The 26,723-nt window shown below is 39.2% G+C and overlaps 1 protein-coding gene across 1 annotated transcript; it reads left to right on the top strand.

Moving 5' to 3' along the window:
- The first annotated feature begins 17,416 nt into the window (after window positions 1–17,416).
- Window positions 17,417–17,956, top strand: LOC137719843 (uncharacterized). Its single transcript, XM_068458847.1, has one exon. It carries the CDS (start codon window positions 17,417–17,419, stop codon window positions 17,954–17,956), a length of 540 nt encoding a protein of 179 aa, XP_068314948.1.
- Window positions 17,957–26,723: the final 8,767 nt, after the last annotated feature.

The raw sequence follows: 26,723 nt of genomic DNA, 5'->3' as shown, positions 1-26,723 counted from the left end.
CTGCTTTTGTAACTCCTTTCAGACATTACGAGTGGAATGTAATGCCTTTCGGCTTGAAAAATGCACCAAGTGAATTTCAAAATATCATGAATGAAATTTTTAATCAATACAGCCATTTTTCGATTGTTTATATTGATGATGTATTAATTTTCTCAAAATCAATAGATGAGCATTGGAAGCATTTGCATGCATTTGTTAGGATCATTAGGTATAATGGGTTAGTCGTCTCGACATCTAAGATTAAGTTATTTCAAACCAAAGTTAGATTTTTAGGTTACCATATTTACAGGTCTACCATCCAACCAATTGATCGAGTCATCCAGTTTGCTGATAAATTTCCAGATCAAATTATTGATAAAACCCAGCTTCAAAGATTCCTTGGATCTCTCAATTATGTTTCAGAATTTTATCCTCATCTGCGTCAACAATGTAAGCCCTTGTTTGATCGTCTCAAGGAAAATCCTCCATCATGGTCACAAAATCATACTTCCATTGTCAAACAGATCAAAAATCATGTCAAGACTTTGCCTTGCCTTGGCATTCCAACTCCCGGCTCTCTCAAAATAGTCGAAACCGACGCATCTGAAATCGGTTATGGAGGTATCCTTAAACAGAAAATTTCTTTCGAAACTCCAGGAGCGGAAGGCATCGAAGATGGATCATTCGAGGCCTCAATACTTGGTGGAACGCTAGATGATGCAGGAAAAATGTGCCTCTGGAGGAAAGCCGAAAGCCTTTGACGGTCACTTTGAATTCGGCCTTCAGATTCTTGCAGCTCATCAAGCTTCCTCTTCATGCCCGTCGAATAATTATTTGCAAGCACGTGCAAACTTCTATTCTCGTACTTAAGCTGCTTGATCTCTTGCTTAAGATTTTCCACCTTTGCCATCAATGATTCAACTTGACGGGATCGAGCAAGTAGGCGTTGGCCCATGTTGGACACAGAGCCCGCACACTGAACACTGAGAGCTAGGGACTCTTGAACGGCCAACTCATCGGACCATCCTGAAAGCAGCCTACTATCTTTAGGAGTGAGGAGGTTCCTAGCTACTATCGTAGCTGTTGTTGCATCCGTCATCACAGAGTCTTCACCTGTAAGAGGGCCATTAGAAGATAAGAAAGACGGGCACCATACCTTAGCCTGAGGCGGCGCACCCGGATCACTGCTGAGACTCAAATCTAAGCAAATATTAGATGGGTTAGCCATTTTCAAAGGTGTTAAAAGAGAAGGGTGGATGGAGTTAAATCTCAAAGGGCCGGAGACGATTTTCACAAATGGGCAATCTTCAAAGTGTGCATGTTGGAGGTGATCGATACCTCTATAAAAAGGAAAGACGACACAACCACCGATTCAAAAAGCCGGATTTTCCTGCGTAAAGTCGGATTTTCTTGCGTAAAGTTCGGCAACGCTTTTCAGATACAATCTCGGCATTTCAGATAACGCGTTCAACTTTGTCAAAAGATCTCTGACAAAGTTGAAAACGCGTGGAGGTCATCATCCCAACTACACACTTTTGCCGACAAGCGTGGGTGACAGAGCCGCATCCGCACTACTACTTGCCATTCAGAAATCGAAGAGGCGCTTGATCAGAAATCGAAGAGGCGTTTGTTCAGAAATCGAAGAGACGCTTGCTCAAAAATCGAAGAAGCGTTTGTTCAGAAATCAAAGAGGTAACACTCTCCGAACCTCAAAAGCTGGGCCGCTTATTCAAGGATCGAAAAGTCATCACTCTTTTTCAAAAAGCCTGATTTGCTGGATCAAAACTTTTGTCGACAATGGTAAAAGAACAGTACCACCACTTGCTATAAATCCCTATATATGTCGACCTTCATCTTTTGTGGCAAGGCAGACCTGAAGAAAATGCCCAACACTTCCTCACCTCCGAGGGCGCACTCCCAGCAAAGCCTCTCGAAATACTCAATTTTTCTCCTTCCCCAATGTGCTGATTCATTCGCTGCCTCTTCAAAAGCAAAAGTATCTCATATCATCAAAGGCAAAAGAAAAGGTATCTCATATCATGCTCTTTCCCTGTCTTTTCCTTTGTCCTTGTTCTTACTCGCATAGCAAAGTGAAAGAAAGCAATCAGCCGGCACTTGGAGTCAGTCTTCCGATCTGGAACCGACTACCTGGAATCTATTCCCTGGTTGCTTACCTAGCGTTGCTCTCGAGTAGTCATCTTCAACGGTTGATACACTTCCAGAGAAGGGACCACTTCTGCAAGGGGAGCAAGTAAGGCAAGTAAAAATGATACATTGAAGCATGTGGAGACAAGCGCAACAACTATGTTGAGTTATCCTCTAACCCTCTTCAATACGAATTGGAGAGATTGAACAAAGAAACAGATAAAAGGAGTAAGCTCAGACCTTCGGGGGAGACCAAAAGAATCCTCCAGCCCAGTTCAAGATTAAGCCTGTGGAATCACCAATATCAAGCCTTAATGCAATCACCAAGGAGAAGATGGAATTTACACTCCATAACCAGATTTGCATCCCTAAACTCTTCTCTTTGTTAGTTACATTCTGCCATGTTTAGTATGTTTAGTTGCTATTTATGTGTTTACTTCTGTTTTGTGTGAATCTATGCTTAAAACATTGAGGACAATGTTTGATTTAAGTGTGGGGGGGGGAGGGGTAACTAATGTTGTTGATGCAAATTCATGGGATTTTATCACCCATAACTTCCAATGTTGTTCCTTGTTGTTTTTAAGTGTTTTTTTTTTAAGCTATTTTAGAGTGTTTTAGTGTGTTTTGTTTTATAACTCCGAAAATCACATAAAAATTTGAAAAACATGTTTTGAAAAACCTAAAAAGAGTGTTTTGAGTCGTTTTTGTGTGTTTGTGTCTTAGGGTACCTTCCAACACAATGATGATGAGGATTTGGTTTGTAATTACATGGCTGTTAAAGAGAGTTATAAACTTGGATGAAAGTTTGATTTACTCTTTGAGTTATGCTTGGTTGTGGTTATAATTTATGAATTCACATGCAATCATAAAGAAAAAAATCAGTTTTTGTAACATGCTTGAAGGAAGGAACTCATAATAACGCTACATCCCTGTGAGACTCGAGCCATTACCTTCTTTGGAGAGTTATAATCTGTGATTCTTTGTTTTCTAAAGTTGTTGCATGATCTCATTATTCCTTGCTTGGTTGCTACTTAGAATGCAATTGTATCATGATAGAACTAAATGCTAGAACTTATATCCGTTTCATTCAAAGCATGACATTGAATTGCATAACATATATCAAGATGAAGTTGTGTAGTTGCCACCATAGCCAAATAGCCTTACTTCCCATATTTCGTATATGTTGTAAGTTTTAACCCCGTCGAGCTTTGTTTAGCTTTTATTCTTTGTTAACCCACATTATCCTCACCTAGCCTAGTTTAGGACAGTCCACACCCTTGTTCTTAAAAGATAGTGAGCATGACTTAAATGAATTCCTTTTGAGTTACATTATGAAAGAAAATGAGTGTGGGGGAGAGAATGTTTTGTTCTTAAGTGTTTATGTATGTTTTGAGATTCAAAAGAAAAAAAAAATTGTGAAAAACGTATGAAAAAGAAAAACAGAAAAGAAAAGAAAGAAAGAAAGGAAAAAGAGCTTGTTCTTCATTTTTGTTCAAAAGTTGAGTTTTCATTCAAAAGTGAATTCTAAGTTGATTCAAGTGTTTTGCTCACTATTTCTTTAAGAACCTTTGTTTTCCTTATCCTTTCTTTGTTATCCAAACACCCCAAGCCCCAGTACAACCCGTGACTTCAATCTTGAGTGTTATGTGTTTCAATTTGTGGAGTTTGAACTTGGTATGAGCATATGGTGTCACTGGTTCTCGCATCTAAGTAGTAGCATTCCATTCATGAGATCATACCTAAACATGCTTATTAACTCCAGAAATTGCTTTCTTTATGATACATATATGTGAGTGTTCATTTTCATGTTTACATCAATCTTCTCACATGTAACTAGATTAGGGTGTGTAGTTAGAAAATCTGAGTGAAAATTGAGTGCATATCTTGTAAGGAATTGAGCAAATTCTCTAAGGCATGTTACTACATTCCAAACATGGTTTTAAATGCTTAATTGTGAACTAATATGTGGTGACTATGATTAAGTATGTACTTAAGTGTAAGGATGATTAAAATCTATGTGAGTAATGTTCTTGAACATGTCATGTGCATTGGGAACCCCTGAGACCATTGTTGGAAGGTTTAGGTTTTGTTTTGTTTTTTCTGTTTTGCTCGAGGACTAGCAAAAGCTAAGTGTGGGGGAATTTGATAGGAGCATATTTAGGCAACTTAGTTGGCTTGTTTTCGTGCATTTATGTTATTAATTCTTAGTTATTTTAATTCTTCAAGCTTCTTTTGTGTGTTTTCAGGATCATAAGACGTATTTGACGAAAGGATGCATTGTGGAGCCTTTTGGGGCCTTTTGGAGCACTTTTGGGCTAAGGATGGATAACTTATGCTTGGAGCCAAAGTGTTGGACGAAATTGAAGGCCTTGTATGCACTTTAGGACATAAAACAAAGGGCCTAGCCCATTCTCTTCCCAAAAACCATCCTAACCCATGCATAACCTACCAATTTCAGCCACATGCATCACAAATACACAACCAATGCCGTGGCCTCCCACCCCTATTTTCAGCCATCCCACTTCATCATTGCAGCCACCATTCACCCTAGTTGTCACTCACATGCTTTCCCATTCTATAATTCACCCACATGCACTCTTAATCATTCATCCATTTTCTCCCATCACAAACACACAACCTTTGCCGTGCACTTCCATCCCATTTCCAGCATTCCCCTTTGCATTTTCAGCTTTCCACCAACCAACCTAGTTGTCATTACACATGCATTCCCTCTTTAATCATTCCCTCCTAGCTGCCATTCACATGCTCTCCCATCCATTCTCTCCCTATAAAACCATGCAATGCATTCATACACACCATTCCTATTCAACACAAAACAAGCACACAACACACCAACACAAAACAGCCCATTCTTTGCCGTGCATTCCCTTTCATTTTCCAGCATCTTTCTCCTCCATTGCAGCCACTCCAACCACTCCCCATCCCTCCAAAACACTACCCCACCATCACACATCCATTCCTCCATACAAATACCATCCCAAAACCTATCCTTAGATCTTGTGCCGCAACAAAGAGGAAGAGAAGAGGGCCTAAACGTTCATACAATTCAAGTTCGAGTTGTTGGAATGTTTAGGTGTTTCTTTTCCTTTGATTTCAATGTTTAATTTCAATTCTCTTTGTCTTGTACGTATGAGGAACTAAACCCCCTTTAGCTAGGGGGTGATTCGAAACCATGTTTATGCTTGCAATATGAATTGATTACCTTTGGTTGGAATTTCATAAGTTGTGGATTCAATTTGTTTAACCGTTTGATTGATAACTTATTTATGTATGTTTATTGAGAGTGCACGCTTAATTTTCATGCATGAATATGACACTAGAATATAAGTGAGTTTCACCTAATAGTTATGAACTTATATTCACAAGTAGTGGAGGTTGCTTATAAACAATCGCGTTAAATGAATTCTTGGCACTAGTTTCATGCTCATCATAGTAACGAAGGCCTCGTCAACACTTATAGTTTTCATGATGCTTAATGATCTTTGATTGTATCTTTATTGTGCTTTTCACGTAAAGGACTTTTGGAGAATGTTGTGAATTGCGTTGCGCAAACCCATCCAATTCATTAACTTAAGGAGAACTTGACGGTTAATTTAAGCGGACCTAATTAACCCGGGGTGTTGAGTTTCATAATTTATCGAAAGACCAACTGAACATCATCTTGTATGCAAGTGTAACATGTGTGGAGAAGAACCCCTTAGCTATTCCATCATCCATTGGTCTATCACAATTTGTTTCACAATCTGTTTTCTTTATAATCTGTCCATTTAATTTAATCTCGTCCAAACACAATTCCCCCCATATTTTGTTAAGTCTTAGTCATTATAATCTGTCTTATTTTGGTTTTTAAGTATTTGGAGTCACAAACACTTTTAAATTCGTCCAAATTAAGTTCTAGTTTCTGTTTGAGTCAATTTGATTGTTTTAGGCAGTTTTGAGTGTTTCAAAGCTATTCTGAGTCATAGTAGTCTTGTTAAGAATCTTTAAGTTTAGTTTTTGTGTTTTTGAGTCAATTCCAAGTAGATTAGCACCCCTAGTTAATCCCCGGTTAGAACGATCCCTACTTACATCATTACTACAATTGTCACAAATAGGGTTTAATTTGTGTGTCACATTCGTTTCGCATCATTCATGGAAAATAAATTTTGAACTGAAATTTTAATGTGTAATTTTAAGATAGGAAAATCTCACTTTTCAATAATTCAAGAACTTAAGGACCATAAATCAGCAACTACCAATCATTCATGCGTAACTAATTTGAGGATAAGATATTGAGACTCAAGTACCATAAAATCATGTTAGGAAAGAATATAAAAAAATAAAAAAAATAAAAAGATTAAGGACATCTGTGTTAAAATAGCGGCCCAAAGTTAGGTGTTATGGATTAAAATTTTGCTTGAGTTCTAAATTGGGACTTTTTTAAAGGCTGTTTTTGTTTCAAGAGAGGAACCAACATGACGAAACTTAAACAAGCTGGTCATTTGTATCGTAGGAGAAATTCTCTTTTGAATGCATAGTCTTAATGGTGTTACCGATCAATTGAATGTTTGCCACGTATTCATTAATTACTTCAACTATCCATTTGAATAGATGTTTGCATATGATGGTTACATGAAAGTATCTCTTGTGTCATGGGGTGATTATATACTCCGGACTTTATTTGTTCTCACATGTTTCCTATTTGTATTGAGTAATAATTTTTTATATTTTAGGGTTCCTGGTTACAGTACTTGATTGTTATGTGTCCTAGCTTCCTTTGTGATTTCTAGTGACTTAGTTTTGGTGTATGACAATATGAGAATTATCTATTGCAAGGTTAGATGAATGAAATCACCGGGGAAGTGTTAGAATAAGTTATCTCATTTTGTTGTACTTTTTTTTTTTTTTTTTTACCACTGTGGATCACCCACATCATCTCCGGTCGGTATCCTAAAGATCAACTCTATAGTTGACATTGTTGGTTAAGATTTTTGAAGTGAGCCTTACATCCTCGTAGTCAAATTTTCCCTTACAGTGCCTGAATTGTTGGTGAGAAACTTTTTGCAAATACTTACCCACACGGTATTAAATGTTTGAAAGCGACCAACAGATTCATCTTGGGCCATCGACACCCAAACTAAGCATAAGGCGACATCTTCAATAGGAAGCTAATAGGCGTTTCTAACGCTCTCTTTGTCTACCATATGAGCTAAATTTAAAAGAAGAATGGAATGATTGAAGATATTTGGTAGTAAAATATGAGAAAAATGAATTTTTTTTTTATGGATTAGTTGTGAACAAATTGATGAGTGTTTATAGAGTTTTGCAGAAGTTTTGGTATAGGTTCTGATTTGGAATAATTAATAATATTATTTTGACCTCTGGATTTAAATTTGAGCTGTTGAATCTTTCTTTTTTTTTACCTTTGAAAAAAATTTAAAACTTACAAATGGATTACAACGGTAAAAAATTCTAGGTCACACATTAAATAGTCGTTGGAAATTGATTCCACTGGGCACGTGACACTAGATAAAAACCCTAAAGACACTCAACCATTGAATGCCAACTGTTGAACCATGATTTTTCAAGGCAGGAGTAAGACAGATTGGAATGCAATTACCTTAAAAGTCTGGTCATGAACTTAACAGTTTTGAGCGGAGCGATGGTACCATCATCATACTATTCCGGAGTAGTGGGCAAAGTCTAAGCGACATTGCTGAGAATGACCATGCTTGTTCCGCAAGACGCGAGGATCTGAATCGGTATGGAATCAGCCAGATTTTGCTATTCCTACAATCTAGAAAATGGCGTGTGACGTAGTAATCACACTCGTAAAGAGGATGCAATATCTACTTCTAGATATCCTCTAGAATTTTGCCAGCTTAGAACGAGAATTATATTCTAAAAAGGTCTCCACCATCCACAGCGGTGTGGGAATTTGGTCCTAACACCAACTGCCCTTTAATCTCGGTAGTAGAGCTTGCGCCTTCCATGTGCACACCCCCATGGAATCCATCTCCTTTTATTCTGCTAATAGGTAGGGCCTGCCTTTATTTGTTCTTCAAGTTGCAGTTGCTGAAATGTGGGCTCTCTGGTTCACTTGCAATCTTATCCATCTGCGGTGGGTACTAGTCCCAAATTCCCACCACCATACTCAAAATTCCAAAATTCGCACTTCCAAAATACATGCCTTTAAGAGGTTTTAAGCCCAAATTTTGGGGTTTCTTTTGTTTCCCACCCTTCCCTTAAAGACATGCTAGTTTTTTAATTACTAGTATTAGGGGTGGGTTTGGTTTCAATCGGTTCGGTTTTTTGCCAAAATCAAATCCAAACCGAAATTTCAGTTTGGTTCGGTTCATTTTTTTCGGTTTTTATTCGGTTCAGTTTTTTTATAAAACCTAATTTTTTTAAATTTGAAAATTGGTCTATGCTCTACAACTTTGATTACAGTTTTTCCATTTCAAAGAAAGTAAGGGAAAAAAAAAAGAGAAATAGAAAGAAGATGCAAGAAGAAACAAAGAGAAAGAAGATGCAGGGAGGGTCAGGTGGGGAGAAAAAAAGGAAGAAAGTAGAGGGTCAGATGGGGAGAAAAAAAATGGAAGAAAGAAAAAGGTTGGGTGGGGAATGAAAAAGGACTTGGATTATAGATTAATGGTTGGCCTAAAACAAAAGCTTAAAACACAACTATGTTTTACTATTAGCGCGACGAACACAAATTGGTCGCATAAAGCATATTTTCGTTATGCAACAGTCTGCGCGAAGAAGAATCCGTCGTGCAAAGATCGTGAAGAAAGACTCAGCACGACGAATAATAGTATTGGTCACAAAGAAGAAGGTGTAACGGTTTGGCCTTCGTCGCACAAAAGTTTTAGGAACGAATGTATTCGTCGCACAAAATTCCAGAATACAAACATGGGATGACTAATCTTCGTCTCTAAAAACTTTGTGTGATGACAAGTTATTCTTGTGTGACGAAAATGGATTAGTCGCAAAAAATTATGCGAGACGAAGGTATTCGTCGTGCAAAAAGAAAAAGAAAAAAAAAATTTAATTTATATTTTTGTTCTGGTTTTAATTTTGTAATAAAATAATAAAATTAAATTGCAATTAAAAACTGTAATGAAGAGAAAAATAATTTATTGAAAATAAATATAAAATGCATGCACAAGGAAAATCTTTAAAAAGTAAGGGACTAAGAAAAGAATGAGGAATTCTGGGCATGCTTGGGTTGGAAGGGCTCAGACATTGACAGGGGACGAATATCCGAATGACGAATGTCGAACTGACTGAGATCTTGTACGATTAGTGACATCTGGCTCTTGTACAAGATGAGTTCAGTCCTAAGGTCGGCCACATCTGCTGTCAAAACTATCACTTCGCCTTTCAATTGTGAGGATGAAGAGGGTTTAGGTTCCCGCCGCCGGGCGTTCCCCTTCCCCTACAATACGTCATCGGCCTCCGCCTAAGAGTCTGATCCAAGGTGTCTGTAAGGATCTAAAACCCCGCATCCTCAGTGGGATCCACAGAATCGAGCGGAGTCTCGGGAAGAAGCTGGGAGGTGGACTCCTGAAGAACCAACTGCCTCTTCTCCATCATTGTTGCCTGTGTAATATAACATGAAATATTAATAATAACATTCAAATAATAACCATGATACTTGAATGTGTAAGATAGTAATTACAATTGAAGAATACTTACATGAAAGGACTTGGCTAACTCATCCCTAAGTCGAACATAAACGTCTCCAAAGATATCGATCTCTGGGAATTTTGAACCCCCCTGAATAGAACAAGATAAGAAAAATGTTAGTGTGAAAAAAAAAAATTATTACTGACATATTAAAAGTTGAATATGAAAAGATTTATTATTACATGATGTCGTGCCTCCATCTTAATGAGAAGGGCCTCGAACCCGAATGGTGGAGAAGAGTCTTCTTCTCCTAATTGTTTTTGTTGGCTTTCGCCTTCTTCTATTATACAAAAAATAAATGTATTAGTTCTAATTTAAATGAAATATAAAAAAAAATCAATAAACATTAGTAAGAAATGTGTAATACTTTTAGACTTAATATAAAAAAATGTACCACATAGCCTGGCTCTTGAAAATGACTGCAGAGCTATCCCTAATTACCTTCTCGATCCTCAAACTCCTTCGAGTAACCCTTTACAAAAGAAACCTGCAGATCATCAAATGTCTCAAAATATTGGTGCAGGTTGCTCTTCCACTGCTTGTACCATTCAGCGAAGAGCATGTTGACGTATGCCAACATATCGTCGTTGATGTCGTTAAAATTATAGTTCATCTACAATGTAACAAATTAATTACATACATTAAGTAATATAAATATATAAAATTTAAAGGAAAAGCAATAAAAAGGCAGGATACTTACCGACAAATAAGCGCGCACCTTCGTCCTCACCTCATCTGGCATTGCCTTCCAAGACTTCCATTGCATAGGGCAATAGGTCCGAATGACTTGACCAATGTCGTGGGCCAATGTGCTATGCTGCTCCAGCGTTGGTGCAGCCCGATGTTAGTCGTCATGTCCGATCATGATACATCTGTTGGTCACTTGGGTGACCTTTGCCGTGTTCAATTGACAACAAGGTCCCCTGGTATTTTTCTTTGCTGAAAAAAAATAAAAAACAGTCAAACAAACACTACAAATTATACTAAAATTTTGGTATAACCTCCCCTAAAGTTACAACAATTTCCAAACCCTGGACATTGTAATGAATAATATATGATATCCGAAAACTATCACAACAGTTGAATAAGCCAAATTTGGACCTAACGCACAGTTGCAGTATGTAAAATTTTTTATTGCACTTAATATATGAACAACTAAATTCACAAGGCAATAAGGGGAGTTATTTAACTTTACCTTGTTGTGACCCCAAGGCATTAGTAGTGGATGCCGATGTCGTGTCGGGCGTGCGGGGACAGTGGTGACCACGCCTGGCGCTAATAGGTAACACCACTAAAGAGGCTGACGACGCCAACGCATGGGAGACCCGAGGACCAACCAGATCAACCGAATCAACCAGATTAACCGATTTGGGGTCCATTTCTACTATAGCATTGGCGGCTGAAGTAACGGGCGGGGGAATTGAACGGGGTGCAATCGTCCCCCCTTCCGACTTCTATTAAGCCGCGACATCTGCACAATTAGAAAATAATAAATTGCTCTCTAGACTGTTGATCAATCGAATTAAAGCCATGCAAAACTTTATTAAAGAAAGCAAGACGAATATGAACATGTATTTCATCGTTGTGTTCAATCAATTAGTAGTATTATTTGCCCAAGTGTTCAATTTGTTAAACTGAAAATATAACAATGCATGAATATGACAGCTTGTAAAACATATTTCATCCTTCTTGATAGGATAGCAAACCTTATTAAAGAAAGCAATTGCAAACAAATTGCAATCAAAGAAAAATTAGTACCCTTTCTTCTAGTCAACCAACTTGAGAGGAGTAAGGGTTGTTTGTGGATGTTCTGTATGTATGACCCTTGCTTTATGTGTTGGCTAGTGTATGAGTGAGTGAGAGAGAGACTTCAGCTGCAATGATTGTGTAATGAAGAGTAAACATAGTAAAATAAACACCAACCACATATATTTAGCTCAAGATTAGGGAATGCAATAGTAATTCAAGTGCACTATCACAACCCAAATCTCTAATGTATAGTACAAGTGAAATTTTTGTTTGAGATATAACATGTGTGAAGAATGCAACTTAGAAAAGGAAAACAAAAACCACAGTGGCAATTCAAAATCAAACAAGAAAATGACCACAATAATCACTTTTCTGTGCTTATAGGATTATGAACCAATATCATGTTGAAAAGATCTTTATTTAGTTTTGTATCGGAAGCATAAACTTACAACATCACTCCTAAGAACTAAAAGCAACCACCTCAAAATATACGGAAAAAAAAAACATGTGAACATGGGTAATAATGCAACATTTTTCAATTGTTCTCGTTAATCCTAAGGTTAGTGGTGACCACTAGTCAACTGAATACAAAACTAGCCTTCATGCACAGGCTCACGCTCGTGCAGAAGGTATTTTTTGAATCACGGCATGTTACGCGCGACTTATACATTTTAAATCATGTTAGAAGAAAAGTAAAATATTTGAAGTAAATGAATAATCTTAGATCATGCTAGAAGAAACCCTTCATAACCCAATTAAAACTACTGAATTCACATAATAAAATCAGTCTCTATAAAATTGACATTAAGAATAGAGAAAATAATATTTAATAAACAATTAATTGAATCACATTATTGTTAACCCATTGTGAGGCAAAGCCCGCCCCCTCCTCCTTAGTATAGATAATATCGTTTGTTAAAAAAAAAGAAAAAAATCATTTGACAACTAAGACATTATTATTAGCGTGCAAAAGGTTTTTTTATAACTGGTATTACAGGTCCCTAAAGATGTTTTGAACGTGTTTAAAATAGAGAGAATAATATTTAATAAACAACTAATTGAATCATATTATTGCTAGCCCATTATGAGATTAAACCCACCTCATTCCCCCTTAGTATATATAATATTGTTTGTTAAAAAAAATAAAACAATAAACAAAAACCATTTGACAACTAATTTAATCACATTATTATCCGCGTGTGAATTTATAATCGGCATTACACGTCTCTTAAGATGTTTTGATCGTGTTTAAAAATAGATAAATTGATGTTTAATAAACAACTAATTGAATCACATTATTACTAGCCCATTATGAGACTAAGCCCACCTCTTTCCCACTTAGTATAGATAATATCATTTGTTACCAAAAAAAAAAAAAAATCATTTGACAACTAATTTAATCACATTATTATCTGCGTGCGAATTTATAACTGGCATTACACGTTTGTTAAGATGTTTTGAACGTGTTTAAAAATAGATAAATTAAATCACATTATTGCTAGCCTATTGTGAGGTACGAATTAAAAAAAAACTATAAAAAAAACACAAAATCATTAATTATTAAAAAAAAATACTATTAAAATGGCGAAAATGCCCTTGCCTTATTTGATGCAATATTTTGGGATGCCTTTAAAGTTTTTTGTTTTGGGGGCATTTTTGTCCAATTATTTTGGTAAAGCATTATGACACCAAAACACTATTTACCTTTTGTGTTCTCTTTATATATATATAATAGATTACAAATCATATCCTTATAGACTTGGACAAGAAGCTAATCCTCGTTCTCTTTTTTTGTTTGGGTCAGCCATTAGCTGTCATTACATTCACATGACGTGAAAATCTTTATTCTCTTATCTAGCTAGCTTTGGTTCTCCCTTATTTTGACCTCTAGTTTGCCTTCATTTAACAAAAAATGCTCACTTGTCAGCAACAAGACTTTCTATAGACAAGTTCCTGGGATACTCAATATATCATAATAGTTTCCAATAATACAGATTGAGCTCTAACAGGATCTCCAAACTAAAGTAAAAGCTAAATTCTTAGATGGTTATAACAATAATGAAATGTAATGAACAACCCTTTCAACTCCACCGACACCACCACCCCACTCCACACTCATCAATCCGAAAAGGGAAGCACAACAAGCACAAGACTAAAGACAGATAATGCAACAACCATCTTGACGCGCTGCATGAGAAAGCATACGACAATATAAGAAAATCATATTCGCCTACACTACTAAGAATGTTCAATCAATACTGAAATTCGGGTTTGTAGAGAAATCATGAATTATTCAGGATGAAAGCAAATTTACCAAAACATATATAATTTAATATCTCATACCCACGTTCTTCTTAACACTTATGGACCTCAATGGTTATTCAGTCTCGAATGAGTACTTATGTTTGTTGAATTGAACTCAAACAACTCAAAAGTAACCCTTCTCAGACCAATTGCTAATGTTGACATTTTTAACATGACTAGAAAAGCAATTAAGCATTTCATCCTGTTGCTTTCTAATTAATATTCACATGATAAGAGCTTTTGTCACCCTTCTATACAATCAGCTCACTCTAACTCTATACTGCACCAAATTCCAGAGATGTTCCCTAATTTTCCCTCGACTGCTTGTTCATATATATGTAGTTTCCTAGGCCTTACTAAAGCAGCCACTGTCTTCCCACTGCAATAGGTATGCGAGATTTGGGATATCAGAACAACTAACATAACATAGCTCTTCAACTGGCACAACCCATCAATGGCAGTAACTTTGTCATACTACCCTCTCCCTCCTACCATGAATTTGCACTTGATAGATTATGTGTATAAACATCAATTATAAAAAGCAAAGCAATTATCAAAGCAGATTAGAACCCATATTCAAACTATTAGATTTCGAGCAACCATAAATCAATTAATTATAAAAATCAAGGGACGTTAGAACCCTAATTCCTAAATTTACTAGAGTTAAGTAAATTGAAAATTACCTCAGAGAGAGATGGCTGTTAGAGGAGGAAGAGAGAGGGCTGTCGGAGGAGGAAAAGAGGGTGCGAGGGAGAGTTGAGGGAGATGGCTATTGGAGGGAGAGTTTACAGAGAGGAAGAGGTGAGGGGAAAGTGTGTGCGATTTTCAATTTAATCCCAAGGTTCTTGCGCGACGAATATAAGATATTCGTCGTGCAAAAAATTCAAATTTTAACGAAATTATTTTCATGCCTACCCATAAAGTCAAATTTTTCACCTCCTTGCGTGACGAAGAGAAATTAATCACCGTGCAAATAGCATTTGAGCAACGAATATGTTCATGTTCGTCGCACAATGAGCTGAAAATTTAATCCGAGTCAATTTTTTTTAAATTTATATTTATTCAAATAAAAACAATTTATCTATAACATAAGATAAATAAATTACAAAAAAAATTCATTTAATATGTTTTACATAGCAAGTCACAAATAAATTGCATTATTCATCATCCGAACTATAATAACTTTCGCTACCGTTGCTATCATCACTTTCGGTCTCCCAATCCTCCTCCTCAATAGGTACGTCATTGTTATAGGTCGGGGCCACTGCACCATCGTATCATGGAAGATTACCAAGGTCAATTGTAATTGACTGAATTAGTATTTCGATTGAAGCCACTCCTTGTATCTGAAACAGTTCTTGGATAAGATTTGTATCTCGAAGTATTTTCGCATCATTTCCATTAAAGATTCTAAACGTTGGTCAGTGACGTTGTCGACGTCGTCATCAGTAGGGTCTTGTTCTGGTATAGCATACACATTCCTTTTATCCATCTTCTGAAAAACTTTCCAACCTCTCCCGGCTTTAGGGTCATCTAGATACACAATCTGTTTTGCCATGTTTGCCAAAATGTAAGGGTCGTCACCATACCAAGTTCTATTAGTGTTTGTGGAGCCAAAAATAATCACAAGCCGACACGTGGATTTTTGAGTAAAAGAGGACAAAAATACCCTTGAGGCATAACAAGATTCCTACGCGCCAGAAGTGAACAATCATCCGTCAATCAAGTCAAAAGTGTCCAAAATAGGTAACCAATTCAAAGATATTCTCATCCATCCTCATCTTAGGTAATTATTTTATAACCTGCATAACATTCCATTTAAGTGGAGGTTAATTGGCTAATTAATGGATTAATTCCTAATTAAATCACTCATTACACCCCAAAAAATACCCAAGGGCCGGCCACTCTTTCTTCCAAAGAGGACCAACCATGCCCTATATATTGGCTCCCATTTTCACCAAAACCTGATTCCACACTCTTGCTAAAATTCTCCAAAACTCTCAAACACTTTTCTCTCTAAATTCTAACTTTGACATCGGAGGTTCTTCGACCAAAGCCCTTCCCCCCCATTCATTGTGGGCACGTGCGGCTCTTAGCCTTAACCTAAGGTGTTATTTGTTTTGTAGGTGCAATTTTGTCCAAGATCAAGGAGGAAGAAGTTTGCATCCACAAATTGGTGCTTTCTTTGAGAGTTGAGATCCATACTCGTAGAAGACTATCGTGTAAAAAGATTTTTTCTCTATTTTTTCTATTTTCTAGTCCCCTTGTATTTTTCATACATTCTTATTATTAGAATTTTTTATTCGCAAAGATTCTTTGATAAAACGTAAAAGAGGAATATAATGGCTAGAAATTTAGAAAATTCCACAAGTGAAAATTCCAATACTTAAGAAATGGGACCGCAGCGATCCGCAAGGCTAAACGTGGTCATAGGCGGAGTGGCACCACCACTACAAGGTTCCACCATGGCCTAAGCGGTGCCATCCAAGCTTGCATGGGCCTGAGCCCAAGCCTCGCACTCACTTGTGCCACACGCCGAGCAGCCCACTTCCGTGGCCCAACCTGCTCCCGTCGAGCAGCCCACTCTCGTGGCCTAGCTTGCTCCCACCGAGTAGCCCACTCTCGTGGCATAGCCTACTCTCGTGGCACAGCCTGCTCCCGTGGCCTTCCTAGCAGCCTAAATCGGTCCAAGATTAGTTCAAGCATCCCAGCTCCAAATTTCCGAACCGATGATCAAACCGGGAGCATTTTTACCACATTTTTCTGCGGATTTGACATTTCCCAACTCAAATCTCGTGCTCGAAGTCTACCACACTTCCACTGCTCAAAGAGATGCATTCCTTCCAAACTTTTCCAACCCAAATGGAAAACAACACTTGTCTCGCTAAGTCATAGAGTTGACGAGCGCCCTCGCACAGTAGACGACCATGGTGAACCAATTCTTGCAGCATACCAAGATACAACGTGCCCCAGACGAGGTGTCCCAAAGTAAGACAAGGGAAAATGAAGAATTTTTCTAGCAGCATCCCGACAAGCAGCCACTCGACCAGCCACGAACCGAGCGTTCGGGCAGAGTACACTCCCGATTAAGCCCCCGAGATAACGTATACTCCCGTCTTAGGGCATGGAGAAGTGTGTACTCTCGACGAACATACACTCATAATTGAGGCCACACTCTGATAATCAATATGAACAGCCTTTTAAGCGAAGCGTTCATTCGTGGCTAGGCCCGTAAGGAGCATCCTCCACATCACATCGAAGTAGACAGCACAACGGATGGGGAGAAACAGTCACTCAATCTGGCTCAAGTTCAACCAGCAGCATGCGAAACGCCTCGCCTATTAGGAACGTACCACACTCACTGCATCTGTGGCATAAACGAGCCAAACACATGGGAGAGCAGCCTAAACTAGCAAGTCAAGGTTGAGGGCAGCCGAGAGCTCCACTACCCCAACAAAGACAAATCCAGGAAGAAGTCGAGAGACTCTTAACTAAGCGATTGTGTGATTTCTAACGTAAAGAGGTCACCGACGAGGCACTACGACGAAACATGACTAACATAAGCAGGTCACCTTTCACGGATGAGATCAAGCAGGCAAAGTCTCCACGCGAGTTCAACATGCCATATTTCACATCTTTCAAAGAGGAAAAAGACCTGGAGAGACATTTAAAGAATTATCGAAGCACAATGATCCTCTATCGAAACAACGACGATCTCATGTGCAAGATATTCGCCATCACTCTACAAGGCGAGGCACAAAATTGGTTCTACACCCTGCCGCCACAATCTATTCGGAGTTTCTACGAACTTTCTTTGGTTTTCACCAAAGAATATTCATCATATCGCTCGATCAAAAAGAAGTCCGACCATTTGTTTAACGTCAAGAAGAACCTAAAAGAGTCACTTCGTGACTATATGAAGAGGTTTAAAGCAGAGAAGGCAAAGATAGTCGGATGCAATGACTCGATACCTAGAGCAGCCTTCCAAAAAGGACTTCCAGCAGACCATCCGCTATTCGGAAAATTAATCATGAAAGAAGATTTAACTCTGGCAGACTCTTTCACTCTAGCAGAGAAGCATGCACTTTAGGATGAGGCTTGCCAATGCACATTCAAGGACTTGAAGAAGTACCCGACATCACCTCCCTACTATCTAAACCGGAAGCAGAGGAAGACTGATTCACATGTTTGATGGTATCTGAAGCAGCAATAAGCTCTACCATCATACGAAAAGAGCTGGGGGCTCGACTACCTGTATTCCATAGTTCAAAAGCTTTTTTCAATGCTATTAGAAATGCAAAAGCTAACTTTAGCGATAGTTGTTGCAACCCGAAAGCTTAAGTTTTACCTTTAAACACATGCAGTCATCCTCATGATGCATTATTCCGCCCAATCCAAACGCGCGATGATAAAGGCGTAGACCTAGCGGATGCAAAGTTTTCTGACGAACGCAACGACTCAGCCCAAAAGACACGCCAAGGGCAGACAAACACTAGAATGACACATTAGGAAGCAAGTTTTGTCCTCGTCGCCCCAAAAGATTCTACATAGGAGCAATATGTACTGGCAGTTGAGCACCACCTCCTGTTGTGCGTCACACGGCCCTAGCCAACCCTTGCTCCATAATTTAGCTCTAGAATGGTCCGATACCAGCAGTTGAGCATCTCCTGCTACATGTAACATGGCCCCAGCTCCATGAATAGTAAGGAGTTAGTACAAAAGTGCGACCGCTGCCAGCCCTACCAGCTGATACCAGTACTGCCTGCCAGCGAGCTATACCTGCATATGAGTCCTTAGCCGTTCATACAGTGGGCAATCGACCTGGTAGGACTTATGCCGCTTGCTACTAAGGGCAGAGGCATGATGATCGTGGCAACCAACCATTTCACCAAATGGGTAGAAGTAGAGCCCAAGACTACCAGGACTCAAACAAAAATAGAGCACTTCATATTGAGGAACATCATTTGCTGATTTGGTATCCCATAGTCTATCGTCACTGACAATGGCCTGCAATTCGTGAGCAAAGGTATGGCGAAGTTCTTCCAAAAGTATGACGTTAAGAAGCAGATGTCCACGCCGAGATATCCTCAAGGCAATAGACGGGCTGAAGCATCCAACAAGATGATCCTCGACTGCCTCAAGAAATCCTTTACCAACAAGAGGGGAAAATGGCCAGACAAACTCCCTGGATATCTACAGGCATAACATATCACCAAAAGACGAGCAACCGGTAATACTCCTTTTTCTTTGGCATTTTGCTCAGAAGCAATCATTCATCCCAATGCCATGAAGTCAAGTATCACCGCTCTACTACTAAGCATTGAGCATAACAGTATGGAGATGGCCACAAGCTTAGATCTGGCAGAAGAAAAACGCGAGCAGACCATCACCCGCATCGCAGCCTACCAGCAGCAGCTCCTTTCCAGCTATAATAAAAGGGCCAAGATCCGGCAGTTCCAACCCGAATATCTAGTCCTAAGAAAAGCCTTCATCATTGCCCATAGAGAAGGCTCCAAAAAGATGCATCCCATCTAGGAAGGTCCGTATAAGATCAGCACAGTAGGCGGCTAAAGTAATTACACCCTCGCCATCATGAAACGACAAAAAGATCGAAAAGTAGTAGAGCGCTTACAATTTGAGGAAGTTCTTACCTTATAGCTAAGTTCTTGTTCGTTTCACTCGTTTTTTAATGAGGAATTCAAAAGTAATCATAACTTGGCTCGGCTGCATGCTTACAACAACTGGTCACTCCTGCACTTCAAAAGAAGACCTTGCCCTTCTTAGAGACTCGTTGCAAGAATTGCGCCCCCCGATGGACCAACCATGCTCTACACTCCGAATATCCAGACATGGATGAGTCTGGCTGCCCTAGGATAACTAGATGCACGATGGCTTGCGCCGGGATTCCTAGAAGTAGCCACAATGGTCTTTTTCAAGGCTTAGCTAACTGAAAGATTTTGGGTTTCTTGGCCTAATCTGTGAGGAACCAGGCTCTAGAGATGGAGAGGGCACATTATGCAGTATATCTGATGCACGGCTGCCTTGGAACCCTAAAGCTGCTACCGAGTGCACTAAGGTAGCCTACGGTTTCCATAAGACTGCCTACGGTTTGCCATTCGAGCAGTAAAGCCATGTTAGACTTATACAACTCCACATTCTTGTGAAAGGTTAAACAAGCTCGTATGCATATACAAAGCTTTATCCACTGCCGACATGCTACATAGTCGATAAGCTTCACCTCAGCCAAGTGCGGAACAACTTACACCAAGTCCTAAAATGTTGTGATACTTATTACACAACCTACAGAATTGGACAAAGCCAAGGTTAACAGCCTAGTGGTTACGCGGATTTGTCTGCTTCTATAAGTAAGGCATCCGGCTGCCAACCCTATGGCTAACAACTTTTCAAAGTTCTATACCAACACTTATGGTTGCATAGACTATGCGGGCCTGTCTGCTTATAGAAAAGTAGCACGCCTGCCATTAGTCTATCAAGTCTAAAGCTTAAGGCATGAACAAAAGAAACAAAGATGAAAAAAACGAAGGAAGGATGTTTATAAACAACTTGAAAAAGGCCAGAGGAGTTCAAGAAAAACAAGAACTACAAGGAAAGACAAAGAAAATCCTAAAGGCTACCTAGAAGACTACACTCTAGTAGCTTAGACATCCTACGACTACTCGGTCACCACACCTTTAGCAGCAGTGACACTCTTAACAACGGCATCATCCAGCGTTTCACCCCCAGCTGCCCTAGCCTGGGCACCAACTTCTTCAACTACTTCACCAATGGAAGCCTCAAAAGTAAAAGCAAGCAAGTCTTCCAGAGAAATAGAGAAGGTCTCGAAAGCTTGAACCCACCATTCTCACCCTTCAGTTGTTCATGCTCCTCGAGCAGACCAACACAGACGCGTTGCAGCTCATCCACTTCTTTCTTCAAACTTTCGTTGATCTTTAGTACACCTCAAAGTTCCAACACTTGGGGTTCAAGCTTATCGACAATTCTCTTGAAGTGGATTACTTGATTATAAGCAGCAATCAACTCTTTATCTTTTGCATAAGCAGCGAAATGAAGCTCAGAAACTGCAAACTCAAGATCTTGAATCTGAGCCTTACTATATATGCATCATAGCAAGCAAACAGTCCTTTTATATTGGGTCGTATGCTTCACAAAACAACTGGGCAAACAAACCTTTCAAACGCCATCAACAAACTTGGCACAAATGTCCATGTCTTCAAGCAGATTTGGTTTAAGAGCACACATACCTCAGCAGCCTCCCTAAAAGCAGGCTTAGTGGATTTCTCACAGCTGCCCACGTGAGCAGTCTTCTCTTTCCCAACAGGCAAATCAGCCTCAGCAACAGAGAAAGTAAGCCTTAGCGCCACTTTAGCAGCAGAGTCCACCTTATCGCTCTTCATAATAGCAAGCCTTTCCGAATGAGAACTGGACTTAGTTCCCAACGGACGTCTTGGCATAGACCTTGGCACTAGGGGCATAACAAGACCTCTACACTGAGCAATACTATCAACAATTAAATTAGCCATTCTTGACATAGCAGGCGCCACAAGCTCAGATCTAGCAGCCTTATTTTTCTTCCCATTGGAAAAAGTCATGTCAATCACAGGCTTCTTGACAATTGGTGGACCCTCACGAGCAGTGGAGGAAATCTTCAGTTCTTTCTTAACCAGCATCTCTTGAGTAGACGGGGAAGATATTTTCTTTCCACCTTCATTCACAGTAGGCTCCACGATAACGATCAGACGAGCTAAAGTATCTGCCTTGGTCCTCTTTACCTTCTCTCAAGAGAGTAACCCACATTTCTCCCGACAAAGAGAACTAAGAAGCCAACGATATTCACGGTACTCAGTAGGGGAACTTAACCCATATTGGTTTTTTCCTCATTTTTTCTCTCATACCAGCAGGCAAGAAGCCTGCATGCCCAACATTTCAGCAGCTCATGAGGCCCACAACCTCCTTATCTCTCTCAATCACCAGCCTGGCCCGTGTCAAGTCCAAAAGCCCAAAAGACATAAGCCATGCGACTCGTCTAGCATTGCGCCCCAGCGCCTCAATCTGCGGCCCCAACCGCGCAAGCTGCCTTTGGCTCTAGCCAAGCCGAGCAGCCCAAGTAATGATCCCTGCCATAACACCTTCTCAGCCCATGCCAAACCGACTCCTAGCCCCTGCCAGCCGTTGTGCCGCATTACCCTGACGGTTGCCCTGCGACAACACTGGTGCGGCACGAAGAAGACAAAGAAAACAACGAAATATGGTCCTTTGCACGGGCAAGGTGTAGAAGATTGCTAGAGGAGGGGGAACAAATATCCTCTAAGCTCTCTCTCTGTTGTAAGGTAGAATAAATCACTATCCAAAGTTGATTTAATAACCCACTTAAGGTGGACTTAAATAGGCTTTGAGAGAAATTTATTTCCCTTTCCTAGAAGGATCTAATTTCATATTAAAGAGGGAATCTTCATCAAAACAGGAAGCAATCCTAAGTTTGCTCAAGCAAGAAGATCTCTACACTTACTGCCATTTCCTACGAGTAGCTCAGCAAGTGTGGGGGCATTTGTGGAGCCAAAAATATTCACAAGGCGACACGTAGATTTTTGGATAAAAGAGGACAAAAATACCCTTGAGGCATACCAGGATTCCTACGCGCGGGCAGTGGACAATCATCCGTCAATCAAGTCAAAAGTGTCCAAAATAGGTAACCAATTCAACGATATTCTCATCCATCCTCATCTTAGGTAATTATTTTATAACCTACATAACATTCCATTTAAGTGGAGGTTAATTGGCTAATTAATGGATTAATTCCTAATTAATCTATTAATCACCAATTAAATCACTCATTACACCCCAAAAAATACCCAAGGGCCGTCCATTCTTTCTTCCAAATAGGACCGGCCATGCCCTATATATTGGCTCCAATTTTCACCAAAACCTGATTCCACACTATTGCTAAAATTCTCCAAAACTCTCAAACACTTTTCTCTCTAAATTCTAACTTTGGCATCGGAGGCTCTTCAGCCAAAGCCCCCGCCCCCAATCATAGTGGGCGCATGAGGCTCTTGGCCTTGACCTAAGGTGTTATTTGTTTTGTAGGTGCAATTTTGTCCAAGATCATTGAGGAAGAAATTTACATCCACAATGTTCACAGATAGTAAGCCATTGTCGATTTTAACACTTCCCTACCTATTTGGGTTTGTATGAAATGATCAACACTTAAACATGATCACTTGGCATCGGTCTTTGTAAAGTAATTGCACGACAGTTGTTAGTTTGCCATAGAAATCAATGTGCGTACTTTCGCCTCTACCTGGGGCATGGGCACCGCTGTTTTGCATACACAACTTGTCATCTTGTGCAATTCCCAAAAACTTGACGTTGTTAACATGGGAACTTGAGAACAAATTAGCATGAATCGGGCCGAACGCCAAGTTATATAACTCTTCACTGTAAGTGGGAAAATTCAATGCTTTCAATCTATTCACCTAACATTATACAAAAACATACACCTGTTAGTTTGAGAAAATTAAATACTACAATATATATGTCAAATACAAAACACTTATAACTTACATATTCGAGAAACCACTATGGAAACAATTCTCGGTGTTTCTTGGCATACAAATGTGATGGATGTTCTCACATCATCATCTTTTCATGCTCAGCTAGGTATGTCATTATCTCATCACAATTGTTTAGTACGAACCAATGCGCTACCTCAATGTCATTTTTGGAAAACGATTCACCTCGTACAGGATCTCCAAAGGGTCGTGCACATTGGGCAAAAACAGAAAGTTTCTCCTTTCTCACACCCCTATCATTATTGCACTAAGGAATATTGGAAGTCGTCTCCACATCTTTTAAATATATTCCACAAAATGTAAGAGACTCATGATAGGAGCATATTTAGGCAACTTAGTTGGCTTATTCTTGTGCATTTACGTTGTTATTTCTTAGTTCTTTAAGTCTTTTAAGTTATTTTCGTATGTTTTCAGGTTCTAAGGGCTAAAGGAGCAAAGAAGTGCATTTTGGAGCCTTTTGGAGCACTTTTGGGCTAAGGATGGATAGCTTATGCTTGGAGCCAAAGTGTTGGACGAAATTGAAGGCCTTGTATGCACTTTAGGACATAAAACAAAGGGCCTAGCCCAATCAGACAAAGCCTTAGCCGTGCAAAACCTTTCAATTCCAGCAACTTCCCTTGTTTGCCGTGGCTCCCCCTTTGCATTTCCAGCTTCCCACTTCATCATTGCAGCACATTATCTTCCATATTCCCTCTTTAATCCACATGCATTCACCATAATCATTCCCTCACATGCTTTCCCAACAAATAATTCAGCCAACACATGCACCCATCACCTAACACAAATCCTTTGCCGTGCAAAACAGCAAGCATTTTCCAGCTTTTCTCCTTCATTGCAGCCACACTTCCACATGCATTCCCTCTTTAATCATTCCCTCCTAGCTGTCATATTCCCTCTTTTAATCATTCATCCACCTATAAATAAACATCCATTGCAGCCACAAAAGGGGGGATTCATTCATACACAAATCCAAGACACGAAAGCATCCTTGAGCCGTGCAAAACCATCCATTCCAGCAGCATTTGTGCCGTGCACTCCCATTCCACATTCCAGCATTTACTCCTCCATTGCAGCCACTCCAACCACTCCTCATCCCTCCAAAACACTACCCTACCATCACACATCCATTCCTCCATACACCTAAGGCCCTAAACCTATCCTTACACCTTGTGCAGCAACAAAGAGGAGGAGAAGAGGGCCTAGACGTTCATACAATTCAAGTTTGAGTTGTTGGAATTTTTAGGTGTTTTCCTTTCCTCGATTTCAATGGTTAAAATTACTTATCTTTGTCTTGTACGTATGAGGAACTAAACCCCCCCTTTGCTAGGGGGGGATTCGAAATACATGTTTATGCTTGCGATATGATTTGATTACTTCTAATTGTGTTTCATAAGTTGTGAATTCAATTTACTTATCTATGTGAATTACATTGATTTGTGTGTGTTGGTTGAGAGTGCACGCTTAATTATCATGCATAAATTGGATGCTAGGATATAAGGAAATTTCACCTAATCGTTATGGAATTATATTCACAAGTAGTAAAAGTTGATGATCTCAATTGCATTAAGTAAATTCTTGGCATAAGTTTCATGCAATTCATAGTAACGAGTGCTTCGTCAATGCTTATGGTTTTCAAAGAACTTAATGATTCTTGCTTCTATCTCTATTATGCAATTCATATAGGGAACTTGTGGGAAATGTTTTGGGTTGTCGTATGCAATCATCCAATTCAATAACGTTAGGAAAATCTGAGGGTTAATTAGTGCAATTCACGGTTAATCTGGGGCGTTGAGAATTCATGGTTTATTGAAAAGCAATTGGAAATCGTTTTATATGCAAGTATAACATGTGTGGAGATGAACCCCTTAGCTAGCCTTCATTCCATTCATTAAATCCAAATTCGTTTTAAAATCTATTCGTTTACAAAGTTTTAAGTTTTGTTTACAAATTCGTCAAAATCAAAATCCCCCTTTACTTGGAGTGTCAATTTAGTTAGAAATCAATTTAGTTTGTGTTTTTAAAGTATTTTGAGTCTTTTGGTTTGTCTTAGTGTTTTAAAGTTTAGTTTTGCATTCTTTGAGTCTAGTATAGTGTTTTAAACTTGTTTTTATTTATTTGAGTCAGTTTAAAGTGTTTAGCACCCCTAGTTAATCCCCGGTTAGAACGATCCCTACTTACATCATTACTACAATTGTCACAAATAGGGTTTAATTTGTGTGCGTATAATTTTCACATCAACTCATATTGAACCCAAGCCTCTGCAGCTGAATCCAGATTATAAAGTTAACTTTTGGACGAATGATTTTGCACGACGAATACAATATTCGTCACGCAAATACACTTTGCGCGACTAATATGTATTCGTCGCTCAAGTTTACATTTTTTTTTCTTTTACTTTATAAATTATTTATGTAAACAAGTTGCGCGACGAATACTACTTTCTTCGTGCAAAATGCATATTTTTTATTTTTTTTTTTATTTTCCGCTTTCTTTTTATCTAATGTTAATTTTTATTTTAATCTAAATAAAAAACTCAAACCTAATTAAACTGTGACAACCCGTTCCAAATTTTACGTTTTTATTTTATTTTAAAAGCGTGAATTTACGAAATTGTCCTAGAGGTAAGGACTTTGACTTCTGTTGACCATCGACTTGAGAGATGTGGGACTTATTCTTTTAGCATATCCTCATAGTACTCATTGGTACGAACGTATAGGCGAAAGCCGTTTGCGAGTCCGGATTATAACGGTATAGTTATGGACGTTTAAAATTGGTTATTTAAATATTTGAATTCCCACCTTGTGGGATTAGTGGACCAATTAAATTAAAGGGACAAGGAACCAATTAGAAGAGAGAAGTGAAGCTTGCAGCCAATCAGAAAGAAAGAAAAAAGAAAAGGAAAAAAAAAAAAGGGAAAGCTTCCCGCGCACCCATACCCGACATATGTGACCACCCATTTTCCAAGGCCGATTCCGGCCAACTCCGGTGGAGTTTTTCGATGCCACCACCACCATATTGAAGCTCTCATTCCCCTCTACAAAACCCACCCAAGAACCACCTTGATTAACCATGGTATGGGGCGGTTTGAGGTCACGAAAGTTGACGAAAATCAATGGTGCTCCGGCCACCCTTTTCGATTTTTCGGCAAATCGGCAAAGCGATGGCCGATGCCACCACTTGGGCTTTGTAGCCCATCATCCCAGGAGCAAAACGCAACCAACCTTGACCCCGTTGGACCACCGTAGACGACGAATCGACGTTGGGAAG

The sequence above is a fragment of the Pyrus communis genome, chromosome 16 (genome assembly GCF_963583255.1).
Source record: "Pyrus communis chromosome 16, drPyrComm1.1, whole genome shotgun sequence".
Classification (NCBI taxonomy): Eukaryota; Viridiplantae; Streptophyta; class Magnoliopsida; order Rosales; family Rosaceae; genus Pyrus; species Pyrus communis.
Note: the sequence above shows the minus strand (reverse complement) of the source record. Positions and strands in the feature narration are given on the sequence as shown.

What these genes read in the sequence shown, in the direction of transcription:
- LOC137719843 (XM_068458847.1), top strand. Translation starts at nt 17,417, where the DNA reads ATGACTAACATAAGCAGGTCACCTTTCACGGATGAGATCAAGCAGGCA.